General features: G+C 53.5%; 9 protein-coding genes across 9 annotated transcripts; 6 read left to right on the top strand and 3 right to left on the bottom strand.

The window, feature by feature from the left end:
• Positions 1-230: 230 nt before the first annotated feature.
• AYL99_09900 (hypothetical protein) lies at positions 231-2,753 on the bottom strand (the record flags this gene model as incomplete). Its single annotated transcript, XM_018841406.1, has 1 exon — positions 231-2,753. The coding sequence occupies one exon, from the start codon at positions 2,751-2,753 to the stop codon at positions 231-233; it is 2,523 nt and encodes an 840-aa protein (XP_018689115.1).
• Positions 2,754-3,040: 287 nt separating this feature from the next.
• Positions 3,041-4,441, top strand: AYL99_09899 (hypothetical protein; the record flags this gene model as incomplete). Its single annotated transcript, XM_018841405.1, has 1 exon — positions 3,041-4,441. The coding sequence occupies one exon, from the start codon at positions 3,041-3,043 to the stop codon at positions 4,439-4,441; it is 1,401 nt and encodes a 466-aa protein (XP_018689114.1).
• A 2,164-nt stretch (positions 4,442-6,605) lies between these two features.
• AYL99_09898 (hypothetical protein) lies at positions 6,606-9,510 on the top strand (the record flags this gene model as incomplete). Its single annotated transcript, XM_018841404.1, has 3 exons — positions 6,606-6,865; positions 6,929-7,388; positions 7,441-9,510. 3 exons carry the CDS (start codon positions 6,606-6,608, stop codon positions 9,508-9,510), a joined length of 2,790 nt encoding a protein of 929 aa, XP_018689113.1.
• Positions 9,511-10,406: 896 nt separating this feature from the next.
• On the bottom strand, positions 10,407-10,962 carry AYL99_09897 (hypothetical protein; the record flags this gene model as incomplete). Its single annotated transcript, XM_018841403.1, has 2 exons — positions 10,407-10,653; positions 10,742-10,962. The coding sequence occupies 2 exons, from the start codon at positions 10,960-10,962 to the stop codon at positions 10,407-10,409; spliced, it is 468 nt and encodes a 155-aa protein (XP_018689112.1).
• A 426-nt stretch (positions 10,963-11,388) lies between these two features.
• AYL99_09896 (hypothetical protein) lies at positions 11,389-12,111 on the top strand (the record flags this gene model as incomplete). The annotated part of the gene is made up of 2 exons (XM_018841402.1): positions 11,389-11,433; positions 11,497-12,111. The coding sequence occupies 2 exons, from the start codon at positions 11,389-11,391 to the stop codon at positions 12,109-12,111; spliced, it is 660 nt and encodes a 219-aa protein (XP_018689111.1).
• A 452-nt stretch (positions 12,112-12,563) lies between these two features.
• On the top strand, positions 12,564-14,360 carry AYL99_09895 (hypothetical protein; the record flags this gene model as incomplete). Its single annotated transcript, XM_018841401.1, has 1 exon — positions 12,564-14,360. The coding sequence occupies one exon, from the start codon at positions 12,564-12,566 to the stop codon at positions 14,358-14,360; it is 1,797 nt and encodes a 598-aa protein (XP_018689110.1).
• Positions 14,361-14,511: 151 nt separating this feature from the next.
• Positions 14,512-16,842, bottom strand: AYL99_09894 (hypothetical protein; the record flags this gene model as incomplete). The annotated part of the gene is made up of 4 exons (XM_018841400.1): positions 14,512-15,489; positions 15,555-16,017; positions 16,071-16,360; positions 16,414-16,842. 4 exons carry the CDS (start codon positions 16,840-16,842, stop codon positions 14,512-14,514), a joined length of 2,160 nt encoding a protein of 719 aa, XP_018689109.1.
• A 460-nt stretch (positions 16,843-17,302) lies between these two features.
• AYL99_09893 (hypothetical protein) lies at positions 17,303-20,685 on the top strand (the record flags this gene model as incomplete). The annotated part of the gene is made up of 5 exons (XM_018841399.1): positions 17,303-17,328; positions 17,433-17,669; positions 17,738-18,285; positions 18,339-19,152; positions 19,203-20,685. The coding sequence occupies 5 exons, from the start codon at positions 17,303-17,305 to the stop codon at positions 20,683-20,685; spliced, it is 3,108 nt and encodes a 1,035-aa protein (XP_018689108.1).
• A 1,346-nt stretch (positions 20,686-22,031) lies between these two features.
• Positions 22,032-25,325, top strand: AYL99_09892 (hypothetical protein; the record flags this gene model as incomplete). The annotated part of the gene is made up of 2 exons (XM_018841398.1): positions 22,032-25,001; positions 25,092-25,325. 2 exons carry the CDS (start codon positions 22,032-22,034, stop codon positions 25,323-25,325), a joined length of 3,204 nt encoding a protein of 1,067 aa, XP_018689107.1.
• Between the last annotated feature and the right edge of the window lie 232 nt (positions 25,326-25,557).

Here is a 25,557-nt window from a genome sequence, read left to right as displayed (position 1 = left end):
AGTCTGCCTGTAGTAAATGGTATTTATTTGCCCTTCCACTCGGTAGAATCATCTCGCTCGCTTCGCCATTCTGCAGCAGCAGCAGCTTCGTGGCGTGCGTATCTGTCTCGATTCGTAGACCTCCTCGGCTCCCTCACAGTGTGTTGCCTTCATATACGTGTTTATGTACGTATTTGTGGAAGCTCTGCCACGACCAGTCGCAACGCCGGTCTGGTATTATGTGGTGGCGCTTACCTGGACATCCGCGAGCCTCGGATGGCGGCAATGGCGGTCCTGCGATGGGCACTCTCCGCGAACAGCGCCTTGATCAGATCGACCACTTCGTCGGCACTGAACTCCAGACTCAGCTCGCCCTCGGTCCACAGGTACTTGATGTCGACGAGTGAGCTCTCCAGGATGTTGATCAGGTACTGGAATCGCAGCCAGTTGGAGACGTACACGGCGACCATGGGGATCGGGGGGTCGCCGTGAGGTTGGTCGGGGTTTGCAGCCGCTGGAGGGGTCGAGAGGAAGAGGTCTTCGAGACTGGCAATCTGCTGGCAAAAGGCTGTCAGTCTCCGGGACTCGGGCTCGGAGATGTCGTCCATCTCCTCGATCGAGGATATCACTTTGGTGATGACCATCGTGACCAGCGAGCCGATGCTCTGCATCAACGCCGACGTCGAGAGGATGGGTTTCCAGTCCCGGTGGAGCGTGCGGATGCGATCGACCACCGAGGAAACGGCATTCTCGATCTCCTGTGAGTACGGGAACTGGGTGCACAGCGTGAACCCTTGCGCGCCTTCCAATAAGTCCCACACAATGATCCGCTGGGTTTCCATCTCCTTCGAGTATGCCATTTTGGCGAATTTCTCCATGGCTCTGATGTCAGCGTCGATGTGCGGCATGCCCACAGGAATGGTCATGCGGCGAAGTCGCTCGGCGATGTAGAGAGAGTCGTTGTAGCGGTGGATGTCGGTCAGAGATGGAGATGCGCCGTAATAACTGGGTGCTGTCGCGCGGAACATGGCCAGAGCCAGTGTGGGCAGGGCCAGGAGTCCCTTTGATGCCGTCGAGGGGTCGAGGTTCTTGTGTTGTGTTTCTTCGATGGTTTGAGAATCCGAAAGATCCCTGCCTATTATTTCGATGATGTGGTCTGGGATTTCGCTGATGCTATACACTTCGGTCAACGTGACTTCGTGCTCAGTCTCCTGAGGTTTCCGTGCACCATTCATCTCGGTTGGACCGTCCTTGACTGCCAACTGCGATCTGGTCTCTGTAGGACTCTCATCATCCCAACCCCAGGCCTCTCCGGCGTCATCCTCATCGTGAGACGCACCATGGCCATTTTGTTTGTCTTCTTTCTCTTCGTTGTTCTCTTCCTCATCAAAACCCCAGCCGCTAGTGTCGTCGTCCTCTCCACCATTGCCAGATTTCGAGGCTTCTTCTGTCGACGATTTATCTTTGGTATCTTCGTCCCAGCTGGTGTCCCAGTCATTGGGTTCATCATCGGCCGCTTTAGCTTCTTCCGTAGCTGTTGACATAATCTGTCTTTCCACTCTCTCGACCTGTCTGAGGTCACCCTTTGCAGTAGCAAATGCTTTTCGCACAGCGTCAAGCGTTGCTGCCTTGCGTTTGTTCAGCCAAGTGCGCTGAATGTCATCCATCCAGTCCTGGAGCTGAGTTTGCCCTGGCCATTGCAATGATTCTAGTCTATTCACAATGAGGGTAACCCTCTGTTGCAACTTATCGAGGCCGTCCAGCATGGCGAGGTCTGTTGGTAGTTCGGGGAGCAGCCAGTCCGATATCAGGAGACTCATCAGGTCCGTAAGGATTGCGTTGACCGCAGCACTCTGTATCATCTTCGGGAGAGAAGTTTGCAAAAAGTTTATAAGATCAAGGACAAACTCAAGCACCGTATTGATGGACGGGAGAGTCGCGCTGAACTCCATGTTCAAGGAATGTTGCTCCACCTGATAAGTTGAAAGTTTCGATCGGGCAGTGCGTCGAAGGGGCTGGACGAGGAGTACTCGGAGCCTGTCTGTTAGAGGTTCGATGGAGTCTTGTGCGTCGCCCAAGTCGTGAAGAGCTCGCAGAATGACATCGGAATTGGTTCCAGTGGAATCAGGTCCATTGGAGAGAATGTCGAGGCTGGCTCTCTGTGGCTCTCTCCGCACGATGATCTGAGCATTCAGCTTTGTTTCCAGCTGTAGGCGAGTTTTCAACCGTAACTCGTCTCTTAGATCTCGAATAATAGTCGATGTCCTGGACCTGAATGTGCTCCGAGGGCTTTTATCCAGGGCTTGCAACTTTGAGGCAGCTCCGCAAGGGTCACCCTTCGCCAAATGTTCCTCGACTTCTCTTAATGACTTTGTTTTCAATGATATATTCCGCAGCTCTTGCTCCAGGGTGTCTGTAAATATGATCTCCGTGTCTAGGAGTTCAACTTTCCGTTGATAATCTGTTGCCTGGTCTCTCAAAATTTGAAGTTGCTGGTGCTCTTCCACAATGCGTTTGGACTCCAGTTTACAGCGAGCGATGTCCTCCTGGACCTTCTTTGCTTGGGATATCCATTGATCCACTGACCCAGCCTCATCCTTGCTCTTTTCTCTGATCTCGTCACTGATCTCACGTCGTGTCTGGGATATTTGGGAAATGAGCGCAGAGATGGTCGAAGTGGACAGATCGGACGTAAGGAGGTGCTCCGACTGCGGGACACTACCATGGACTATGGCGTCGCATAGGGAGGTTGCCGCATCTGATTCATTAGACATGTCTCTGCATGTAATATTAATGGCAGAAGCGGTCGCAGAAGTGGGATCTCTTGTCTTGAAGGCATCTGAGATACTCGCGGTGACAACAAGTCGTTCTCCAAACAACGACGCAATCCCGTTGCCGATGTCGGTCTCTATGCCCCGCCGGAATTTTTCTTCACTGCGCAAAATATTGCGGAGTAAAATTGTTTCCTTCATTCGCATATGTCACAAAACGTCTCTGAGAGCCAGGTTGTCCGTAGCCAGAGAGACATCGCCATTCCCTGAGCAGGAAGCGGAACAATTCAATGGCTGCGTTGCCAGAGCCCAGCGGTGCTGGCGCCGCAGGCAGCCCATCACAAGTACGGGTGCGGCTGACCACGCGAGACACAGAACTCGCTGGCGAAGACCTTGCTCCTATCCTCGTTCCTACGTCTTTCCGCCGCCTGACACTCTCTACCCTTGTCAACAGCCTCCTTGGAACCGAGAAAACGATCCCCTTGGAATTCATCATCAATGGGACGTATCTTCGTACAACGTTGGACGAGTACCTCACAAGCAACGGCATCTCCGCAGAGACAACCCTTCCAGTCGAATATGTACGAGCACGGGTCCCTCCTCAATATGTGGCATCTTTTGAGCACGACGATTGGGTCAGCGACGTCGACGCCATATCCACTACCTCTCCAAGAATTCTCACTGCAAGCTACGACGGCCTCTTAAGAGTATGGAATTCCTCTTCCCAGATTCTCGCAACATCCCCTGGGATGACCCAGGGTGGACATGGATCTTTCATCAAGTCTGCAAAATTCATATCTTCAACTCAAGCAGTCTCAGGGGGGTTTGACCGTACGTTAAGAGTGTGGAAATATTCGGAGGATCAGGACGGGCTTTCGGCCAACCTCTCGCCGCAAATCGAGCTCTATGGACACAAATCCTCGGTAGATGCAGTATGCCCCCACGCTGACTCTTTCCGAATACTCTCAGCCTCCTCCGACCATTCTGTCGGAATTTGGTCATCGCGAAAATCCGACGCACCAGCAGCACCTGAAGCCCTGGTCCCCAAGTCAAGAACCAAGGACGGCAAGAGGAGGAAACTGAATAGCGAGGTGTCGGTGTCGCAGCGTGGGCCCCTCGCGCTGATGCAGCAGCACACAGGACCAGTGTCCGGGGCCATATTTGATCACCACGATCCCACAGTGGGCTATTCGACGTCTTGGGACCAGACAGTGCGCACCTGGGATTTGGTCACCGCTTCGCTGGTTGATACTCGAACCACGTCCAGCGCATTGCTCTGCGTCGATCATATGCCCTCTCTTCATCTCATCGCCGCTGGCTCGGCCAGCCGCGTGGTCAAGTTGGTGGACCCCCGGACTTCCGCCGCAACAGTCACGGCCATAACTTTAAAGGGCCATAAAAATTCAGTCGTGAGCCTAGCCCCAGATCCTGTCAACGACTACACCATTGTCAGTGGCAGCCATGATGGGACATGTAGAGTTTGGGACGTCCGAAGCACCAAGCAAGAAAAGGATGGTGCCGTCGGGCAGAGTTTGTATACATTGCCAAGGGCGAGCCTCCATGGCGCTGCCAGTCCGGCGGGGGGGGATGGTGTCAAGGTGTTTGGAGTGTGTTGGCACAGCGAGGCCGGCATCCTGAGCGCAGGTGAAGACAAGGTTGTGCAGATCAACCGGAGGGACAACCAGACTTGAAAGGTGGTGTCCCCAGGACAATCTCTCCGCCACGAGTCACAGGTGGTCACCAGCAATCACAGCCTTGGTTTGACGTTAGCAGAGCTCTCTCATTTTGGTCACGGAGAGGTTGACCCGTCAACATGTCAAGCCTTTTGCGGAGGTGGTCAAGCTACGGCAAGCCACAGACGGACAGACTAGGACGATGCGTCGAAATTGGCTCGCCTGGCTCAGGCTACACTCCGTCCTTCTCGGCAAGATTATGACCTTTTCCTCTTTGTGCATATTATCCGAGGACAAAGTTTCTCCTCATTGTGGGCAGTGAGCGCAGTGCGGTGAAAGAGCTAAATGCAGAAGAAGCTGGCACTAAACGACGCCGAAAGACACAAGTACTCGAGGCACTCGGCGGACTCGGAGAAGCAGACACGGTTAGCACAGCAAGCCACGTCGTGGACTTACGTATACTGTGTGAAATGACAAGGCGGTCAACATGGCCTCGAACGTCAGGCATTGGCTGCTGCTGGGCAAAGAAGCAACACGTGCATGTCGCAGATCTCGGAGAGGCGGAGATGAAAAGGCCGAAAAGCGTACAAAAGTGGCAGGTCGAGGTGGTGTTGCATGCAGCAACATGAGGCTAGAGGTCTAGCCACACACCCACATTACAAGAGATCCGGAGGGCTGAGGAGAGACAGAGTTTAGCGGTAGATGCCGTTGATCACAGATGGCGAGTGACAATGTTACGGGAGTGGATGAAAATGGAGATGGCGTAGGAGGGAAGAGGAGGAGGGAAGCGCGAGATGGCGTCGTCCTTAACAAAAAGGAGTAAGGAGAACCTCGCACTTGGGAGGGAGTAGAGTGTACCAAGCACTAAGAAAAGGAGAGTGAAAGCCGCCAACTTCATCAATTAATACCGTCAACACTCCATCATTCGATGAATCAATCCAATACAATATCATTTCAATAATACTCGTCTCGACTAGACCCAAGGGGATGAGTGGGCTCTGCACGGCCACCACCTACGAGCACGAGGATGTCAACTGAGGGACCTTTTATTTAAGCTTTGCGATGCTGCGATGATTATTATTGGGGTGGTTTTGGGCAAAGAGTGGCACCGGTGGAGAGGGAGATGGGCACCTAAAATTTTAATGGGCCGCCCGGTGAACATGCTGCCCAGCTGTCCGATTGTCCCAAAAGACACCCTCCAAATAGACGGGGGCTGGTCCATCCAGGGTCTCCTGGCTCTCCCATTCCCTGGCGTGTCTTACTGGCCTCGCCTTCTTTTTCGCGGCTTGGGTCACCACCCTTGGGTACCTCCCTTATTACCTGCCTAGGAGGCTAGTAGCAGTAGCCCGAACCTCTGTCCTCGGTCCCAGCTTGCCAGGTGTCTCCTGCCCGCAAAGTGCCATTCAACCATCCACGCGCACTACCGACTGGCGAGCTGCCGCTGCTACTTGTGTGTACCACCTGCGTCTGAACCTGCATCCCAACCTGCAACCTGCAACCTGCGGCTGCGCAAATCCAAAACTGGTCGCTCGCTTGTTGCCTGTGCATGATTCAATCCTTTTCCACATTTCTTCACTCTCCTTCACGTCAACACGCCATCGACATCCTTGTACCTGTTCATTCCCTCCGGTTTTTGAATATCTCGATCGCTGTGTTTGTAGCTGCTCTCCCCTCCAGAGTTCGCTTGGGAAACTGCGCTCTCACTTGCCCCGGAGCCCCCTACCACCACCACCACAACCACCCACCCCCCTGCGGGCATTCTCTCGCTTATACAAGTACAAAAATAAATCGATCAATTCAACCATCTGACATAAACGCTTGGCCCAGCCACCATCATCATTATCGCTGTGACGGCTCATCAGCTCAGACTGTTGGCACCGATCTTTTTGATCGCCGTCTGCTGACGAGAGAAGTTGGGGGGAAAGTCTTTAAACAACACGTTGTAGGAGGGCACCTATTGATACTATCCTTCTAGGCCTCCCGGCATTGGTCGCTGACTACAGTATCTATGCAGGTTACCGTTCACTGTCCAACTGCTTTCGATGGTTTCGTCCCTAGCCTTGCACAACTAAACCTCTTTGCCTCCTGGTTACGGACCGAACAAATCGAACCGTCCTGTCAGACACCTTGTCCTTGAATAGTATCCATTCGGGTACCGTTGCGTCCCGCCGAAGCCACCTTCATGCCAATCAAGCTGCCCAAGGGATTTCAACGACGGAAATCTTCAGGCCATGCCTTGGACGAGGTGCGCAACCCTCCCGGCGAGGTTTCCTCCTTCCGAGTCCTGGAGAGGCCAGCAAGCAAAGGAAAATCGTTTGATGGTGGCAGACATCTGAAGATGGCATCTGTGGGCGGAGGAGCACCACTGCCGCCGCCAAAAGATCAGTATGACCACGAGGAGGTGGATTTGTTTGCGGTGGGCCACCCAGATGCAAGCAACCGGTACGCAGCGAACATAATCAACCTTGATTTTGTGAATGGTACGGGACTGACGAGACTGTCTAGGGGAAGTGGTGGCACCGAACGCTCCCACTCGACTGCCCCTTATGACAGTGCTGCATCTTCTGCCCGTCTCAGTACTTCGTCGACAAACCCTTCTTCCATTGACACGAGGTCGGACAAAAATGTTCAGGGAGGGGTGGGATCGAGGCCTTTCAACGACATTCCTGCACCGCCTGCTTCGACGAGGCCGAGCTTCCTTCGCAGCCCAGTCAGAACGTTTTCTTTCGGGGTAGTGAAAGGCAGTCGAGGATCGCCCACCTCACCAGGCGGTGCTTTACCTCCATTGATGGACACCACCAGAAACAGGGCTGTCACGGCAAGCACCGCAAGTACGGCCACGCCCCCCAGGCTCTTTGATACCGACCTCTCCCTGGAGAGTTCCGAATTGGATGAGTTCGGAAACATGTTTGACCATATCGGGTCTAGTCCTGACGCGGTCCCGAGCCGGCTTATACACCAAGAGGTAAGGGCAAGCTCCGAAAGTCCTTACAATATTTCATGCTGATGTTTCAAAGGCTTCAATTTCACCACCAACACAGTATCCCCCGACCGCTTATCCAGGTGCAAGTCCCCTCCGTGTCAGCCGAGCACCTCCTCCAAAGCCCATCTCAACCGATCGCTCGCAAGTCGTTGAATCCTCTCCCTATTCATGGGCTTCCCACGATTCCAATGATCACTTGATGCGGTCTCCCAGTCCGTCCAAGACAATCACACAAGGAAGCCCCAACAAGGCCGGGGAATCGGTTGCCCGACCAGGACGGTACGGGTCCATGTCAGATTCGACAATTTCTGCCAGAGAACCAGGAGGTCCACCATCCAATATTAAAGAGGAGGAACTACAGCCCCCTCCATTGACACACACCAGGTCTGGGGGCAGCAGCACGGCCTTGTCAAGCCCTGCTAGAGACGGCACAGGAGCGTTGTCTCCGAGCTCGACACACAGCGCCACGTTTGATCCGATTATTGCTGCAGATGCCCAGCTCGCCAACATGTATCAAGAAGCCAAGCCTGCACCCGTCAAGTCAGTTGCCATGAACAAAGTAATGACCCCTGCTCAATGGGAACGCTACAAGGAGCAAAAGGAGATGGACCGCCGTCTTGGTGCTTTATCTGACGACAGTGGTTCCGAGGCTAGCGAGAATTCTGACGACGATGATGAGATGGAACGCAGTCGGCAGGCAACAAGGCAACGTCGAAAGCAAGAAGCCCACCTGGCTGTGTACCGGCAAAAGATGATGAAGGTAACAGGCGAAGCACCGGCCAGTCGGTCAATGAGCAGTCTGGGCATGCTGCGACCGGGCGAGAACAACTCTTCAACGGATCTCAACAACCGCTTATCACACATGACCTTGGACTCGAAACAGTCTGGTAAGAGTAGCGGAGAGGAGGAGGAGGAGGAAGATGAGGATGTGCCGCTTGGAATTCTCGCAGCACATGGGTTCCCGAACAAAAACAGGCCGCCTACGCGGCTCGCCAATTCCCCTTCCAACTCCAACCTGCGAAGTGTCAGCCAGAACCAGGGGGCTCCTTCTGTGGCCAGCCAAGCTCCTAAAGGAAGTAACTTGCCTGTCTTCGCTCGACAACTGCCTCCCGACCCCTACTACGGGGCGAGCCTTGTCAATCCTTCGAATCGTGAAGCCCTGGCCCTTCATCCTACCGGTGCTCCTCAGGGAGCTGGCCCCGCAACAGCCCATCCCATCCACCCTGCGGGACTTGTCGGAGTTATCGCTGGAGAAGAACGCGCGAGAGCTGCCCGACGGGGCAGCCCGAACCCTGCTGGCAACTACGACCTGCCTCCCATGGGCCCCCATCCCGGCATGGTGCGATCCCAGACCACGGGTACTCTGTTATCAATGGCTTATCCGCTGATGGGAGCGCCTCCCATGCCGGGAATGTCTGGTGTTGCCGTTATGCCAGGAATGCCCCCCATGCTCACTCCTGGAGATCAAGCGCAGATCCAAATGTCCCAACAGATGACGCAAATGATGCAGATGCAGATGCAATGGATGCAGCAAATGTCGAACATGATGGTTAGTCCAATGAATGGACCACCGATTATGCCTCCTGCAGGCCCACCGATCCCTGCATTTGCAAGACCGCAGTCTATGGCCATGCAGAATTCCCCGGCCCCCCAAGCGAATCAGCGGACCATGAGTACTCTCAACCCAAGCATGGCTCCCTGGAACAACAAACCACCGCTACTGCCGTCCATCAATGTTAATGGGAACTATGCTCCGTCTATTGCACCTTCTGAGCGTAGTAACATCGGCCTGGCTTCCAGATATAGGCCGGTATCGACCGCCCCAGAGCCAGATATGATGCCTAATCATCATCGAGCATCGACGTTTACATCGACAACCATGCGGCCCTGGTCGTCAATGGAGCAAGCGCGACGACCGTCTGCGCACGCCACGATGCCTTCCGTCAACACCCTCGGCCGCAGATCTCCTTTGGCGACCCCGGACGATGAGGACGACGAGCAAGGCTGGGCCGAGATGAAGATGAAGAAAGATAAGAAGCAAAAGACTTGGGCGCTCCGCAAAGGGCAGAATACGCTCTCGGAGTTATACGCCAACGCCTCGTAACGAACCTGCATTTCGACACTTCCCTATGCTTGACGGAAGCGTCCTTACAACACGATGAGAGCAACGGCAATGTTTTGGCAATCTGAGACGGCACAGCATATAGCAGCATTCTGGCGGGATTTAGGAAAAAGTTATTTTGGGTAATGGTATACAGCTTGAGAGTCACGGGCCTCCACTTGGGTTGTATAGAGGGCGAGGTGGAATCTCCAGAGACATATTATACGCATAAACTGCATAGTTGTAAAATAATCACAAACCCATCTGTCCTCAAAGTGTGTGTGTTCGTGGATCATTGTTGTAGGGGGCCATGGCCGTATTCCAAGCCAGATTCCCAAAATCAGTGATACAATACCAATGAGTCCGACTGAAGGTGACATTCTTTGCAAGGGACATATTGTTTGCCCTGCCATGCACCTTATACCCCGTCCTCGGTGCTCCGTATCGATGTATAGATCGTGGTGCAAAGGCATAATACTTGTCTTGTTGCTCGCCCCAGTCTACCCTAAGATAGTATAGCGTGTGTGCATCCACTCTAGGGAGCCTCGGTGGCGGCGCGCTATAATTAGACCCAGTTGTTCCTCTTTGTCTATCTCTCTCAAGGGGCCGAGCATCGATAGATATTTCGCCAGGTCATGATCGTCTTGTAATCTTTCGCTGAACAGAGGTTGCTTCACAAAAAGCCTCTTTGAACGCATTCCAAACAAACCACTCCAAGCAAGGAAATGTCGATTCCCAGTTGAAGATTTGGCCATGTGTGTATCGTGCTACGCCAACAACATCCTCATTCCGATCGTGGGAACCGGACGACAGATTTCAACCAAAACACGATGCTATGTTCCTCAAGGTATCCAGGGAAGAAGTAAGCAGCACTTCTGATTTGTGGTGTTGTTGTACATTCAATTCCACCCGATGATGCCTCTTCCCAACACTTGGCCTTGCTCATTTGCGACGTCAACTTCTCTGCCAACGATGCCTCGATCATCAGCCGTGAGATCAAAATCTCGGCGGCCAAGCCCATTGGCATCGGGAGAACTGGGGCTGACAACTATAGGACCTGCTCCAGCAATCAACGCAAAGCGGACAAAGACTGGATTTGCAGGTTTCTTCGCGGGCACAGAGCGGAAGTGCTCATTTGCGTACGTCCTAACACGGTCTCAGCTTCGGACGTTGAGTAAAGGCAGTATTGAGGCACACAGTGCATGTTGCAAAGGATGGGACGCAACTGCCTTACCAGATCGTCACGTTGAGCTTCTCGCCCTGAAACCTTTTGGCGTGGCTCGGTTCCTCGCACCGTAGCTCTCCCAGTATCTCATTTTGACAAGATTTACTGAGCAGCAACCGGCACCAGCACGTGTTACTGACGGTTTGGAGTCGGTTGTTGTCGCGGATACGGTGCAGAATGGCAACCAGGTCTCCCGCAGGGGCGTGCCGAGGTTTCGACTGGCAACACATAGCCTGGCTTCTGTATATTCGACGAGGGAATATCGAACGACCTTTACAAAGGTAAGTTCCTCACACAGCCCCAGCACATGTTCGCAAAGATACAGGTCTTTGGAGCCTCGTTGGTGTTCCGATGTCCCATTTCTTGAACGAATTCCGGATTTTAAGGTCCTCAGTTTGCCTAGACGCATCAGCGTCCTAAAACGTGCTCAGATTGGTCCCACCAGCCACCACTTGAGCAGATTTGGACCAGATACATCGGAATGAGGATCCTGGACTGGCTCAATGATGCCATCGGCAACAGCAGGATCATCTGCCGTTTATAAAGGTGTAAGTCCGTGGCCTCCCACTTTGTCTTTCCCTCGCACTTTTCGGGTTACCGCATCATCCCGAGCCCAGAAGTAGAGAGTCCAGCCACTTTGATCTAGTTTGAGCAGGATGCCTGTGACTTACGACTTGCCTCAACTGCAGTACAGCCTCGATGTAAGTGCTCGATAGGCTCCACCCGAGCAGAATCGTGCGCTGACCAGATTCACTGTCCCCCAGGCGCTGGAACCCTCGATATCCGGGCAAATCATGGACCTCCATTACAACAAACATCACCGAACCTACATCACCAACCTGAACGCCGCCCTCGGTGCACAGGCGGAAGCAGCCTCGTCCAACAACCTGGTGAAGCAACTCGAGCTGCAAGCCGCCATCAACTTTAACGCCGGCGGCCACATCAACCACACGCTGTTCTGGGAGTCCCTCGCCCCGGCGTCCAGCGGGCTCAACGACCTCTCCGCCGTTGCCCCGACCCTTCGCGACGCCATCACAAAACGATGGGGCAGCTTCGACGCCTTCAAGGCCGCCTTCGAGGCCTCCGCGCTGGCCATCCAGGGGTCCGGGTGGCAATGGCTCGTGCAGGATCCGCAGACAAAAGCGCTGGAGCTGACCACCAGCAAGGACCAGGATCTGCCCAGCAAGGGAAGCGGCAAGGGCATCGTGCTGGGCGTCGACATGTGGGAGCACGCGTACTACCTGCAGTACTTCAACAACAAGAAGGAATACCTCGCCAAGATCTGGGACGTGGTCAATTGGCAGGTCGCCGAGAAGCGATATAAGGGCGATGCCCGAGCCGCATTCGGGGCGTTGGCGGGATTGGCTGGACATTTGTAATCAACTCGCAGGAAGAAGCAACTTGCAGCTAGCTCTTGCTATTGGGCGCTCTAGGTTCATGGCGTATCACGACGCTGCCAGCAAGACAGGCGAAGGCGGGGTCACTTGGTGCAGAGTCTGAAGAGTCTGAAGAGGCACGACCCGAACCCTTGATTCCCCCCGAAGCTTGTGCCCTGCATGGTCGTTTGCGTTCTATCCAAGGACTTTGAGACGTTGAATATATATCTGAATCTGATCTCCTGAGAGAGCCTGTGGTGGATAACGAGTTCGGACGTGGTTCCCATCTATGCTTTTCAAGATTTGCCGGGTTCAGCCTGATCGGAATCTCCAAGCTCGTCCATCCGCTGTGACTGTCGAGCTGTACTAACCCTGGGGATCCTCGTTAGTAACGGTTACGATCTGCCCTCTCTCAGGTGTCCGAGGAGGTCGACCGCTCCCTGGGGTGCCCGAACATGGACGTCTTCATGCTCACAGATGCCGTCATTCGCGATGTATACGCCGTCACGGTCTTCATCAAACAAGTAGTGGACAACTTCGGGTCGTATGGCCCTGACACGGACCAAATCAAACGAAAATTAGTACACGAGCTTCTTTATGTCGAGACGTTCCAGTCAAATTTCTTCGAGGACCCTGATAATGCCGAAGCCTACAGAAGTCAATCCCCCATGCTTCAAGCAGACGTCAAATCGACTCTCGACAGCCTCAATAAGGTGTTGGCAGAGTATGGGATTGAAGCTGCCAAACATGGTATCTTGACAGAGGATGAAGAGCAGGTTGATCCTGTGTCAACGACGCGGCCCAAAAAGAGCGCCGAAGGCAAGGGACACAGTCGGCTTCACAAAAGGATCGAGAATTATGTCTCGGCGGTCAAAGAAATCAGAAAAAAGTTGGTGTGGTCTCTCTTCGAGAAGGACAAAATCCTCCAAATGCTGGTCGAGTATAGCGAGTGGACAAACCGCCTGCGACAGTCCTCGGCCCTCATGACGGAGAAAATGCTTTGGAAAGGCTACAAAAGCTTTGCGGAGTTTGCTAACACGAAGAGTGCACAGGCTCTGGGATTGCAAGATGTTTTCAAACGACGATTGCTCATCAATACCCTGCCGCCAGACAGCTTTACCTCGCTGGACGGGTCCATTGTCGCACATTCTGAGCGAATGATCACATCCAACGTGGCCGTTGCCAAGTTCCAAGCCCACGACACACTGGAGCCAGCCGAAGTTGTGCTGGAGTATCTTGCATACAACAATGCGCTACGGCAAGCTATTGATGCAAAACAAGACGCAGCGATCACGGAGCGCATGCTCCCGTACAGACAGTTGGCCTGGATGCTCAACCAGGCGCCGTTTCCCCACGAAGCCGACAGCGATGCCATTCTGGCCGCCACGAGTCCGGCCCTGCTCACCTTGCGATGTCTCGGTTACATTAATCAGGTCGCAGAAAAGCGAATACAGTTCCTGTTCGAGGCTCCCAAGATGAGTGTCATGCAAGAACAGCTCTCGATCATGTCTCTCCATCGTCTCATTCAGGGCACCAAACCACCACCGGCGCCTACCTCGGACACCGTTTTCCTGCGGATGTGGGATGACTACTGGTCGTCGAGGATCCGTCCGGAGGCCAGCGCTGGACGCATGAGCACACAGCCCCTGCGGGACCGATTCTTCCTGGCATATGCGCTGGCCTTGACGGTGCTGAACATTCACAGCTCTGGCTGGGTCCATAAGCACCTGTGGAGTCGCGGCGTCATCATCGTACCCTCCACCAAGCCGTCCCGGCAGTCCAGGTCGACCTATTTGATTCCCTATGTCGCGGGATGGGACGTCGCTCGTCCCACGGCAGCCAAGGAGACGGATTATATGGCCGATTACGACGCCGAGGCGAATCTGTACCGTCATCCGAACCGACAACAGAAGCCGTCAGCACGGTACACATTGATCCACGACTTGTACTCGCTCGGGGTGCTGCTGATGGAGATCGGGGCATGGAGCACCGTCGACAACATGTTCCGAAGCCAAATCAGATGGGCGAAGAAGCAGGGCAGAGCCCCAGACGTCGACATGGTCCGAGTGGAATGGCGGAGGACCGTAAAGGCCGAGGTCGAACGCCAGATGGGCGAGGGCTACGCAAACGCTGTCGCATGCTGCTTGCTGAGCGATTTTGGCGTGGCCGTAGACGATCATGCTGACACCAACCTTGCTGTCAGGTTCAAGACCACCGTGGTGGACGCCATCAAACTAGGTATAGCTCTTTAGGCAACAGGGAGATCAAGATATGTATGAGATTGAAATCGGATTGGATAGTAATGATAGGCTTGCTGCCGCGTGCACGCGCTTGACACATCCCGACCTCATCACTGGGCATTACATGGCGGGTTGCAGACATTGGAAAACAACGCATATTCCCTCACCTCCTTCTCAGCTCTACGCCTACGCAGGCAAAGAGAGGGATCACCTCACGATTACAGCAATCATCCACGTCAAGTCGCTTCACGACCTCGGCGATTTTAGGTCGACCGTCTTGTTGCTCGCACAACATGGATGCCGTAATGTTAATCGTAGCCAGGAACGTGTCCTTCCAGGAGGCAAACGCCTGGTCTCTCCCGCGCCGGTACCAGTAGTCTCTCAAAGGGCCCTTCTCAGCCGACGGCTCTTGGTCGGCGAACTTGCGGAGCCTCTGGAGCCACTCACGCACGCGAGGCAGCTTCCCGCAGAACGACTCGTCCACATCGTCCACATCCCATCGGAAAGTGTCGAAGGTCACGACCTCTTCGCATGCCAGCACGGTCAGCATCTCCGCGAAAACACAGCCCAGGGAGAAGACGTCAGCGGCTCGGCCCCATTCCAGAGTATTGGCTGGATCCTCTGTCGCCGGATCGGGGGCTAGCTCTGGTGCGCAATATTTCGGCGTTGACTTTGCAAAACTCTTGGTTCGACTCAGGCATGCGTAGGTGCTAGCCGATCCAAAGTCGGCGATATATACATGGTAGCGGCGGCCATCTTCGACCTTGGCCAGACTCTCTTTGATGAGGATGTTCGCCGGTTTGATGTCCGCATGGCGGGTGGTGTTGGTGTGGATATACATCAGGGCTTGGGCAAGACAGGGGAAAAAACTTTCCAAGTACAGGCGATCACGCAAGAGCTCCGGGCATTTAAGCTCGTCTTCCGTGCTCCCTGCCTGGCAGTTTTCCTCCATGAACCTGCTGAGGGTGTACTCACAGTACGGATACAGGAGTAGCGTATAGTCATGATGTTTTGTATAAGAGCCGAAGATCTGGATGACATGGCAATGGTTTAGCCGGCGTAAAGTCTGGCTTTCCTCTTTGAAGATTCTCAGCTGATGTGGGTTTGTCCATCTCATCCGTTTTCGTGCCAGAACCACACCCTAAATCAGGTCAGAATCTCTCTCACGAAAGGTACGACTACCTCAAGTGATCTGCAAGCGTATACCTTGTATCGTGCAATATCGACCTCGGCTTTTTCAGAGGCAGGGTCCAGGGGTTTCCTCTCAGCCTCCAGCTCCGGGGGAGACTCGCGGTTACCGAATTCACCGTCCTCGAAGGGCCATCGTAATTCCGACCTCAACCACGGCCCTTGCATCTGGGAGGAGGAAGAAGAGGAGAATTGCAGCCCCCAGGCACAGCGATTGTCGTACCAAGCACGCTCTAGACGTCGAAGGCAAGCATATTGTGCTTTATCTACGTCCTGGCAAATGACAATGTGAGACAAGAATGTCGAAAGAGAGGGAAAGGGGGACTTCGAAGAGCATGCAGGCCAACAGCACATCTGGGGCTGAAAACCGGCGACATCAGCTAAATGGTTGATAGCCCAGCGCAGTCGGAGTGTGCTGCGTGTTTCGTAGGGAGTTGTCGAGGCTGCTCCACAGGGAGAGCTTTCTGATAGACAAGTTTGGCTTTGGTAGAGTCAGTTCAAAAGGCCAGAGCAATCTTGCGAATGGGGTCTTACAATGACCTCTGTTGAGCCTTGTCTGCTTCCCGTATCTGTTGACAAAGCTCGGCCAGCTGTTTTGCCGCTGCAGGACTTGTGTCGGCCGTCAGGCTAAGAATAGTCTGGATAACAGCATTTGCTGCTTGTATGCCGTCTTTACGAGAATTGTTTCCGTGATCTAGGAGGGTTCTAAGTTCATGATTGTGTCTCGTCAAGCCGGCAATGACCTCTGAATTCTGATGCCCCAACAGATCTGACATGCATGCCTCCGTTCTCACCAAGTTGGGATCCATGTCTCCCCATTCGGACTGCACATGTAAGTTGTCATTGGTGGCGTCAACGAGGATCAGATGCGGCTTACCATCGTATCTGGAGGTGTGATACCATTCACTATGTTCTTTATATTGTCCAATCCCCCAAGGATGGTGGTGCAAGTGCCGCAGTAAGCCTCCACATGGATTCCCAGCCGTTTGCGAGCCCTGACCTGCACTTCAGCCTCTTGCCATTGCAGGTCGCCGAGCGCGGTGAAGAACGTCGAGATGTCTGCGGAGGGGGCCACGTCGCACAGAAGATCCACGGCTGCGTCTTCGAACGAATTCCTCTGCAGACTCAGGCATTGCATGACGCCGATCAGCTTCGATCGATCTGTTTCATTGTCCTTCCAATCCAAACGGTTCTCCAGATCCCGAAGCTGTTTGAGGAGCCCTGCAAAGGTCGCCAGCACGGTCCCGGCGTTTGCAAGGGGGGTGAGTTCACCCACTGCTGGAAGTGCAGCCTGCGCGGTCGCCATCATGCATGTTCCATTCCGTGACACCACAGCATTGCTTGTCTTCAAGAGTTTGCAAGCCATTCTCATCCAAGTGCCATCACTACGCACCTGTGCCACGTGTGTTACCCATGTCACGTGTTCGCTGACGTGTCACGCGCGTTTAGGCGCCAAGATCCAAGCTGCGGCTGCCTTAGACGTCGACCTTGGACATATATCCAGGAAGACGGTGTTTTGTTGTTCATGGCCATCAAGAGCTGATTTGAACCTGATTATCGTGTTATGGAGCCTCCAGCCGGGAGGATCCGAGTGTTGTGTCTAGGTAATGAACCCATGTGGATCTTCCGTCCGAGGCTAACATCGCAACGCAGATGGCGGAGGAGTGCGAGGCTTGTCGTCGCTCTTGATAATCCAGCAGCTGATGAGGCGGCTAAACGAGGGACGACGAGCCATCGAAAGGTTAGAGCCATGGCAGGTCTTCGACATGGTGGGAGGCACCTCGACAGGAGGGTATGTCGATATTTGAACAAACATCCTGATGAGAATCTCGTGAACTTCACCGAGGATACTGAACGTGCCACACTCCATGAACTGGGCTGACTCCTTGCCCTTAGTCTAATCGCAGTCATGCTGGGTCGGCTGCACATGAGCGTGGATGAGTGTATCGCTGCATACATGGCGTTTTCGCAGGCACTATTTGAGCCGAAGCACGCCAAGTTCAACGCCCTCAGTTCGTCCAAGGAAAAATTCCCGATGACTAAGGTCAGAATGGAGAGCATTCTGAGGAAAACGAGCTCAGTCTCCTCTTTCTTGGATGACTCAATGCAGGATGTTGATTCGCCCTGCAAAGTGTAAGTCGGATTTTGCCTTCCCCAAAGAGGTCAGAGGTCGTTGTTTATCTAATACGAACTTGCCTTAGGGCCGTTGTTGCCAGGGATGCGTCCGGAAAGCACCGAATCTTGCGGAGCTATCAAAGTTTTGGAACCTCAGGCTATTTGGAATGCAAGATCTGGGACGTAGTCCGCGAGACCCTCCCTGCTGCTACGTATCCCCAGGTGTCCGACGTCGACTCAGGACCGTCCATGCACCAGAATCCCATCGCGTCCATCTACGGAGAAGCGCGTAGCATGTGGCCCGAGCATGATATTCAACTTGTCAGCATCGGCGCAGGCGGCGGCACGCGGAACATGTTCTCTGCCAGCTTAGGAGGCAGTATCAAGACCATTAACCAGATGCTGACCGACTCTGAAGACGAAGCCCGACATTTTGTAAACTTCCACACTTCAAGACGCTTTCATTTGAGCGTATATCGATTTAACGTCGCGGAGGGACTGCGAGATGTTGCCTTGGATGAATACAAAGCCATGCGCCAGCTGGAAGCGCAAACCATTGAATATCTTCGCAGAGGCCCGAGCCAAGATCGCATGCGCCAGTGCGTTGAAGGCTTACTCGAGGTCATTTACGAAGGTCTGCAATTGCCCCCCCCCCATCTTGCTTTCTTATCACTAAAGCCGTCGTAGACAAGCTTATTGGGTTTGAGCAGGTGGAAGCCCAACGAGACTCTCAACAGCGGCTCCGGCACAATACCGACTGGCTTTCTTCCGATGATATGTCGACGATACTAGGCGACACTGTCTCCAAGATCCAAGAAGGCACTGGTGCTACGTTCTTCTCTGATCCAGCTTTTCAGTCGTGGTTGGCAGGAGACTTGCGAACCCTCTTTTGCCAGGGCTGTCCTGGAGCGGGTAAGACGTTTCTGGCAGCGCAGGTGATTGATGGTTTTATGAGAAACGGCCGGCACAAACGCAGCCCAATCCTATATTTCTTTGCGAGCTTGCGGCACCAGAAAATTGAACACCCGAACGCTGCTGTCTTGGCAAGTCTGCTTCGCCAACTTCTACTCTGGAAGGGATCCATATCGGAAGCGACACAGCATCTTTTCCTACGACATATGAAAGATGCAAGCCGGCCAGACACAATCACACTCCTCGAGTGCTTGAAGAGAGAGACCGACGGTATCCCAGGAGTATACATAGTGATCGATGGTCTCGATGAGCTTTCTGAGGACTGTCGGCTGACTTTGCTCAACTGCATGCGTGATCTTCAGCTGACAAAAAGAATACCTTTCATGGCAACGTCGCGTATGGACGATAGAACGGAGAAGCTCTTCCATCATCTGTTCCCGGACTTCAGATCGATGCAAATCAATAGCAAGTCTGATGACATGGAAGCCTTCTTGCTTGGCCGAATGTCAAGGCTGCCCGACGTTGTGTTGCAAAATATCGAGGTTCAATCATTTATAAAAGATGAGATCATGAAGCGTTCTGGTGGAATGTGAGTGTCAAATATCCCCAAGACCGGCTGTAGCTTACACGTTATATCAGCTTTCTTTGGGCAACACTTCTCGTTGACTCACTCGTTTCCTTGAGGACCGTTCGGCACATCAAGAATGCACTAGAATCAGCACCCTCGGAAATTCACGATATGTATGAAGCAGCGTTTGCCCATATCGAAGACCAAGATAAATTCTCCCGCGAGCTTGCTTTCCGGGTTTTTGCATGGCTCATTCATGCTCGAAGGCCAATGACTGCTCCAGAACTCCAGCATGCATTGGCCATCGAAGAAGGGAGCAAGTACTTTGATCGAGACTTGTTGATCTCGATCGACGACCTCATTTCTGTGTGCGGTGGCTTGGTCACTCTGAATGCGGACAGCAATGGCCTCAGTTTCATCCATCTTTCAGTCGAGGAGTTCTTTCAAGAAATCAAACGGGACCGCTTTGCAGATGCCCAGAGGCAAATCGCAGTTGCGTCTCTGACCTACCTCGGCCTTGACTGTTTCCAGGATGGCCCATGCACGAACTCAGAAAAGTTGCAACAGCGGCTGCAAGAGTATCCGTTCCTCGATTATGCGGCTCGCTTTTGGGGTATCCATGCTCGAGAAGTTAGGCCAATGGACATTTCGAATCTGGCTCAAAAGTTGCTTCATCACCCAGGCAAAGTCGCTTCTTGCTGGCAAATGCTACAATCTCCCAGCCATCGCTTTTCGCCGAGCAGAGCGTCAGATTCAGCAAGAATAACTGCACTGCATCTTCTTGCCTATTTTGGCCTGAGGGATTTGTCGCTCTGGGTCTCTGACTTTGAAGGCATCCACGCGAAAGATTCTTTTGGAAGAGATCCCTTGGCCTGGGCCATCCATTATAATCAGCTCGAGATGATGGATTTACTGTTGGACAAAGGGGCCGATGTCGCGGCTGTGGATCTCATGGGACGCTCACATCTCGCGCTAGCTGCCATTGAAGGAAAGATGGGCGTTCTTGAGCGTCTTTTGGAGCGCGGAGCGAACCCATCGACCGAAGATATTCGAGGCCAGAGTATTCTCTCGTTCGCCGCCATGAATGGCAATCTATCAGCCCTTACATTCATCGCAAAGAAAGTGCCAGACAAGATCGACCATGGAGATGAGACTGGTCGAACGCCACTGTTTTATGCCGCGAAGGAGGGGCATAGTCACGTCGTATCTTACCTCGTGGGCCAACCGCTTGTGAACGTCAATTCTCAAGACGAACGAGGCGAGACACCGCTTATCGCAGCCGCCGGAAAAGGGTGCCTTGAAGTTATTACGGTGCTTCTAGCGCATCCACACATCAAGGTCAATGTGGTAGACTCACTCGGTCGAACGGCCCTGATGGTAGCGACGCTCGAAGGGCGCATCGATGCCCTCAAGCTCCTTGCTACTCACCGCAATGGTCTGGCAGGGTTGCAAATTCCCGACTACACTGGAAGGACGCCAGAAGCTTGGGCTGCCATTGTGAAACATCAAGATGTGCATAAATTTCTCCAATCCGTGACACGTGCTCCGGACTAGGCAGAGCAAATACTCCTTTGGCATCCTGGTCGCCGTGCTGCCGCATTTGCAGCACAACAGGGGCCCGTCGTCGAAATTGATTATTGGAGTTCTCCATGGCCAGAACTGATCACTTGCATTGCTGTGACTATAACCAGCGAGATATGAGTGATCGAGCCATGGTCTCAAATCGAAATCTCCTGGAAACGGAGCCTGGTATGGCAAGAGTCCGCAGGGCAACGAAGACCCCACGCTCGCTTGAGACGTGAAAGGAGTCCCCAGATTTGTATGATTTGTTGAGAGCTTTGTTCACCCCTCTGCCAGTCGATGAACACGCTCGTCATATTGTGTCCCTGAATATCTATCTTATTGCGTCAAGTAAATTGTTGCCGCGACATTCAACCATCGTCACGCCATGAAGGGGATTCTTACGTGCATATTCTCGCCACATCGAACAGGGACTGCTTACACAGAGGGAGGACGTGGTGCTCATGACCAATGACCCACCTAGCAGATGTAACAGTCAGGAATTGTAGAACAGACTACTGGATGGTTCGAATATGCTATGGATTAGAGAGTTCAAATTCTAGCTAGCGTCTGCGAGGGAAGAGGCTCAGTTAAACCCAGGTAGGTGAGCCGAGGACGGGCAAAGCGGCGAGAGGGTAATCATAATCCTGGTTTCAATTAATAGGCATTGCACTGTCATGTGAACTTGGGCGTAGGTTAAAGCAGCATGCCAAGAGTTGAAGGATGATGATTGGAAAACTGCTGGCCACAAGTCCTCGTCGCCGGCCTCTTTGTCCGTTGGTCCCTTTAGCGAGGCCGCCCAAACTCAAACCAAGCGAACGTTAGACAAACACGCGAGGCCCGTTGCTGCCTTCACCGTCAAACCCTTCACATCCGTCGCACTGGTCTATTCGACCCTCCGCTGTGCTGCCCCCTAGCGGTCATTTGTATCCGGCACTCACTGTCTAGCCGAGGCGTTGCACAGTGGATTGATCACCATCAAGGGAGAGGAGAGGAACAAGCAGTACATCGGACTGCCGGTGAGTCGATAAGCCCAGGCCTGTTACTGCTGAATTGGAGTCTGGCCCTGTTCCACTCTCATTGTCCGCTCTGTTTCGGACAACGTCTGGCGTCTGAGGGGGTCACTTGAGTAGATGCGTGCTAGGCTTGCTATCCTTTTCACTTCCCTACTCGTTTGCTTTCTGGCGATTTGGTTATCGAGCACACTCGACCACGTCTTCTCGCTGCTGCTGCTGCTGCTTCCCGGCCGTGATCACCAGGCTAACTCGACGTGGGGAATTCAGCAGCAGGTCTCACATCTTCTGGATCAGACTCTCACCAAGAAATCCCCTGTCGCTAGCATGGTCTCAATCCGGGCAAAGCCTCGCTTCCGACAACGCCAAAGAATCGACCCGGATTACTGCCCCTGTACCATCACCCAGTATGAGTCGGAGCGCACTGGCATGCGTATCATCGTGGTGGACCAGGAAGGCCCCAAGCTGCATGGCTTCTTCGTTCTCGCCACCGAGATCCACGATGACTCCGGGGCGCCCCATACGTTAGAGCATCTCTGCTTCATGGGATCTAAGAGCTACAAGTACAAGGGCTTTTTGGACAAACTCGCCACCCGAGCATATGCGGGCACCAACGCGTGGACAGCCACCGACCACACGGCATACACACTAGAAACCGCCGGCTGGGCAGGCTTCGCTCAGATTCTCCCAGTCTACCTGGAACATGTGATCCTGCCAACGTTGACAGATGCCGGCTGCACGACCGAAGTGCACCATATCGATGGAAGTGGCAATGACGCTGGTGTGGTGTACTCGGAGATGCAGGGCGTGCAAAACATGGCGTCGGAATTGATCGAGCTACAATCCAAAAGGATTCTCTATCCCGAAGGCGTGGGCTATCGCTATGAGACAGGCGGGATGCTGGAGCAGCTCCGTGTCCTGACCGCGGACCGCATTCGAGAATTTCACCGAGAGATGTACCAGCCCAAGAACCTGTGTGTAGCTATCTTTGGAGAAGCAAATCACGACGAGCTGCTGGCCATTCTGGACGAATTCGAAACCTCGATCCTCCCCGACATCCCCAGTCCAGACGCTCCCTTCAAACGACCGTGGATCGAGTCCAAACTTGCGCCCGCCTTGAATCAGACGACTTTGTTGAGAGTGGAGTTTCCCGAGGAGGACGAATCATCCGGTGAGATCGACATCCGATTTTTGGGCCCCAATTGTGCAGAAGCTGTGGAATTAGGAGCTCTCAACGTTGCCCTCAACTATCTTGCCGGCTCTTCAGCCGCATTGCTTGACCATGTCCTTGTAGAGAAGGAGCAGCTGGCAAGTGGAGTCTTCTATCAGCTCGACAGCCGGCCGCGCACGGAGATCCAGTTTTCCATGTCCAGCGTCGAGACCAAGCGGTTGGAAGAGGTCGAGAAACGTTTCTTTGAAGTGTTGAAGGAGGCCATGGAACAGCCTTTGAACATGGATTTCTTGAAGGATTGCATCGACCGTGTGGTTAGAACCAGCAAATACAATGCTGAGGGCTCCGCCACGGCATTTGCGGACTTCATCATCTCCGACTACCTGTACGGAAAGAGAGATGGGTCAACCTTGGACATTGTGAAATCATTGAAGCATTATACCGAGACCCTCGCCAGCTGGACGGAAGATCAGTGGAAAACCTTTATCAAGAAGTACATTTCGGACGCGCCTCACGTGTCGATTCTGGGTGTGCCTTCTGCGCGTTTATCAGAGAAGCTGAAGACAGATGAAGCCAATCGAATTGAAGAGCAGAAAGCCAGATTAGGGCCCGAGGGGCTGAAGAAAATGCAAGAAAAGCTGGACGCCGCAAAGGCCGAGAACGACCGCGAGATACCAAGGGACTTGCTCGGGCAATTCAAAGTGCCCTTGACGGATTCGATCCACTTTGTCACCATCAAAGGCGCACGAGCAGGCCGGGCGCTGGATCTCGGTCGGCGGGACACCAAATTCCAGACAATTATTGATGAGGATGCGAAAGACGTGCCACTCTTTCTCAATTTCGAACACATTCCCACCAGCTTCACCCGAGTTCACCTGATTATCTCCACCGAGAATCTTCCTGACGACCTCCGGCCCCTGTTGGCCCTCTATATGGAAGCATTTTTCAGTCTCCCAATCAAGCGAGGCGACAGGATTATCGATTTCCAGCAAGTGGTCACCGAGCTCGAGCGGGATACCGTCGGATATTCCATTGATGCGGCGAACAACCTGGGCAACGTCGAAGGAATTCGAGTCAGTTTCCAAGTGGAGAACGAACAGTACGGAGTGGCCATCAAGTGGTTGACTGAATTACTCTACAATTCCATCTTCGACGTGGAGCGGCTCCGGGCTGTCAATAGTCGTCTTCTTGCCGACGTGCCCGACGCGAAGCGCAGTGGAGATGACATGATGATGACCGTCCACTTCATGACGCACTTGGCTCCCAAGTCAATCACCCGTGCGAGGACGATCTTGGTCAAGGCACTCTATCTGAAGCGTATCAAGCATTTGCTCAAGGCTGATCCAGAACGAGTAGTGGGCCAGCTGGAACGACTGCGCGATTTATTGTGCCGCTTTGAGAACTATCGGATCCTGGTCATCACTGATCTCGAAAAGACGCAGAAGCCCGTGAGCATTTGGAAACCTTTCCTAGAGAAGGTGACGCCGACGGAGGAGATGAGCCCCATTGGCCGCCGCATCGACCGTCTCAGTGAAGCTGGCAAGAACCCTGGAAAGCTCGCGTACGTTGTTCCCATGCCGACGATCGATTCGTCCTTCGCATTCGCCGTGGCGCGTGGGCCGACCTCGTATGACGACCCGCAGCTGCCAGCCATCATGGTCGCGCTGGCATATATGAATGCCGTGGAAGGGCCGCTCTGGGTCGCCGTGCGAGGCACCGGACTGGCGTACGGGACCAACATGGGTTTCGACATCGAATCGGGGTTCGTCCACATCGACGTCTACCGTTCGCCTGACGCGTACAAGGCATTCGAAGCATCCCGGAAGATCGTGTCGGACTACATGACCGGAGCTGTCGACTTCGACCCGCTCATGTTGGAGGGAGCGATCAGCTCCATCGTGGTCATGTTTGCCAATGAGCAACAAACACTGGCAAGTGCGGCCGGCGTGAGTTTCATTCGAAGCGTGATGCAATGTCTACCCGATGACCATATGAAACGAATGTTGAAGAGAGTGAGGGACGTGACCGTGCCAGATATTAAGGATGCGCTGCAGAAGGTGGTATTCAATGTCTTTGTGCCTGGGAAGGCGGATATCGTGGTGACGTGTGCACCAGGATTGAAGGAGGTAAGTATCCTTGATTCTTGTTTGTGGAAATCCTGTGGGCCATATCTTCTTGCTTCGACCACGTGAGCTGACCAATTCTGGTGACGACAGGGCATTGCGGGTGGCTTGAAAGACGCAGGCTTCTCTCCCGAAATTCGCGATCTGAATTACTTCCAGGATGATTATGGGTTCAAACGCGCCGAGGGCGAGGACGAGGAAGAGGAGGACGACGGTGATGAGGATGACGGTGACGAGGACGAAGACGGGGACGACGAAGAGGATGAAGGTTCAGACGACATCGGAGGGAGTGAAGGGTATGAGATCATCGAAGGGAATGAAGACTGATCTAGATCGATTCGAAAGGGCGGCGTTGCGACAAGAGGTTGTTGGTTGACGCAAGGTATGATTGATGGATGCATGCATGCATGAGCAACGAAGATGATCCGGACATGATAGAATTAAAAAGGTGAAGAAGGTATCTGTCTCTTAGGCTGCTGGGGCAGAAAGGGTGTGAAATGGCACGCTGGTTGGATACGGAGTAGATGTGATATCCGATATACCACAATAGTGGAAAAGG

Source organism: Fonsecaea erecta, assembly GCF_001651985.1.
Source record: "Fonsecaea erecta strain CBS 125763 chromosome Unknown Scaff10, whole genome shotgun sequence".
Lineage (NCBI taxonomy): Eukaryota > Fungi > Ascomycota > Eurotiomycetes > Chaetothyriales > Herpotrichiellaceae > Fonsecaea > Fonsecaea erecta.
This window is presented reverse-complemented; position numbering and strand designations above follow the sequence as displayed.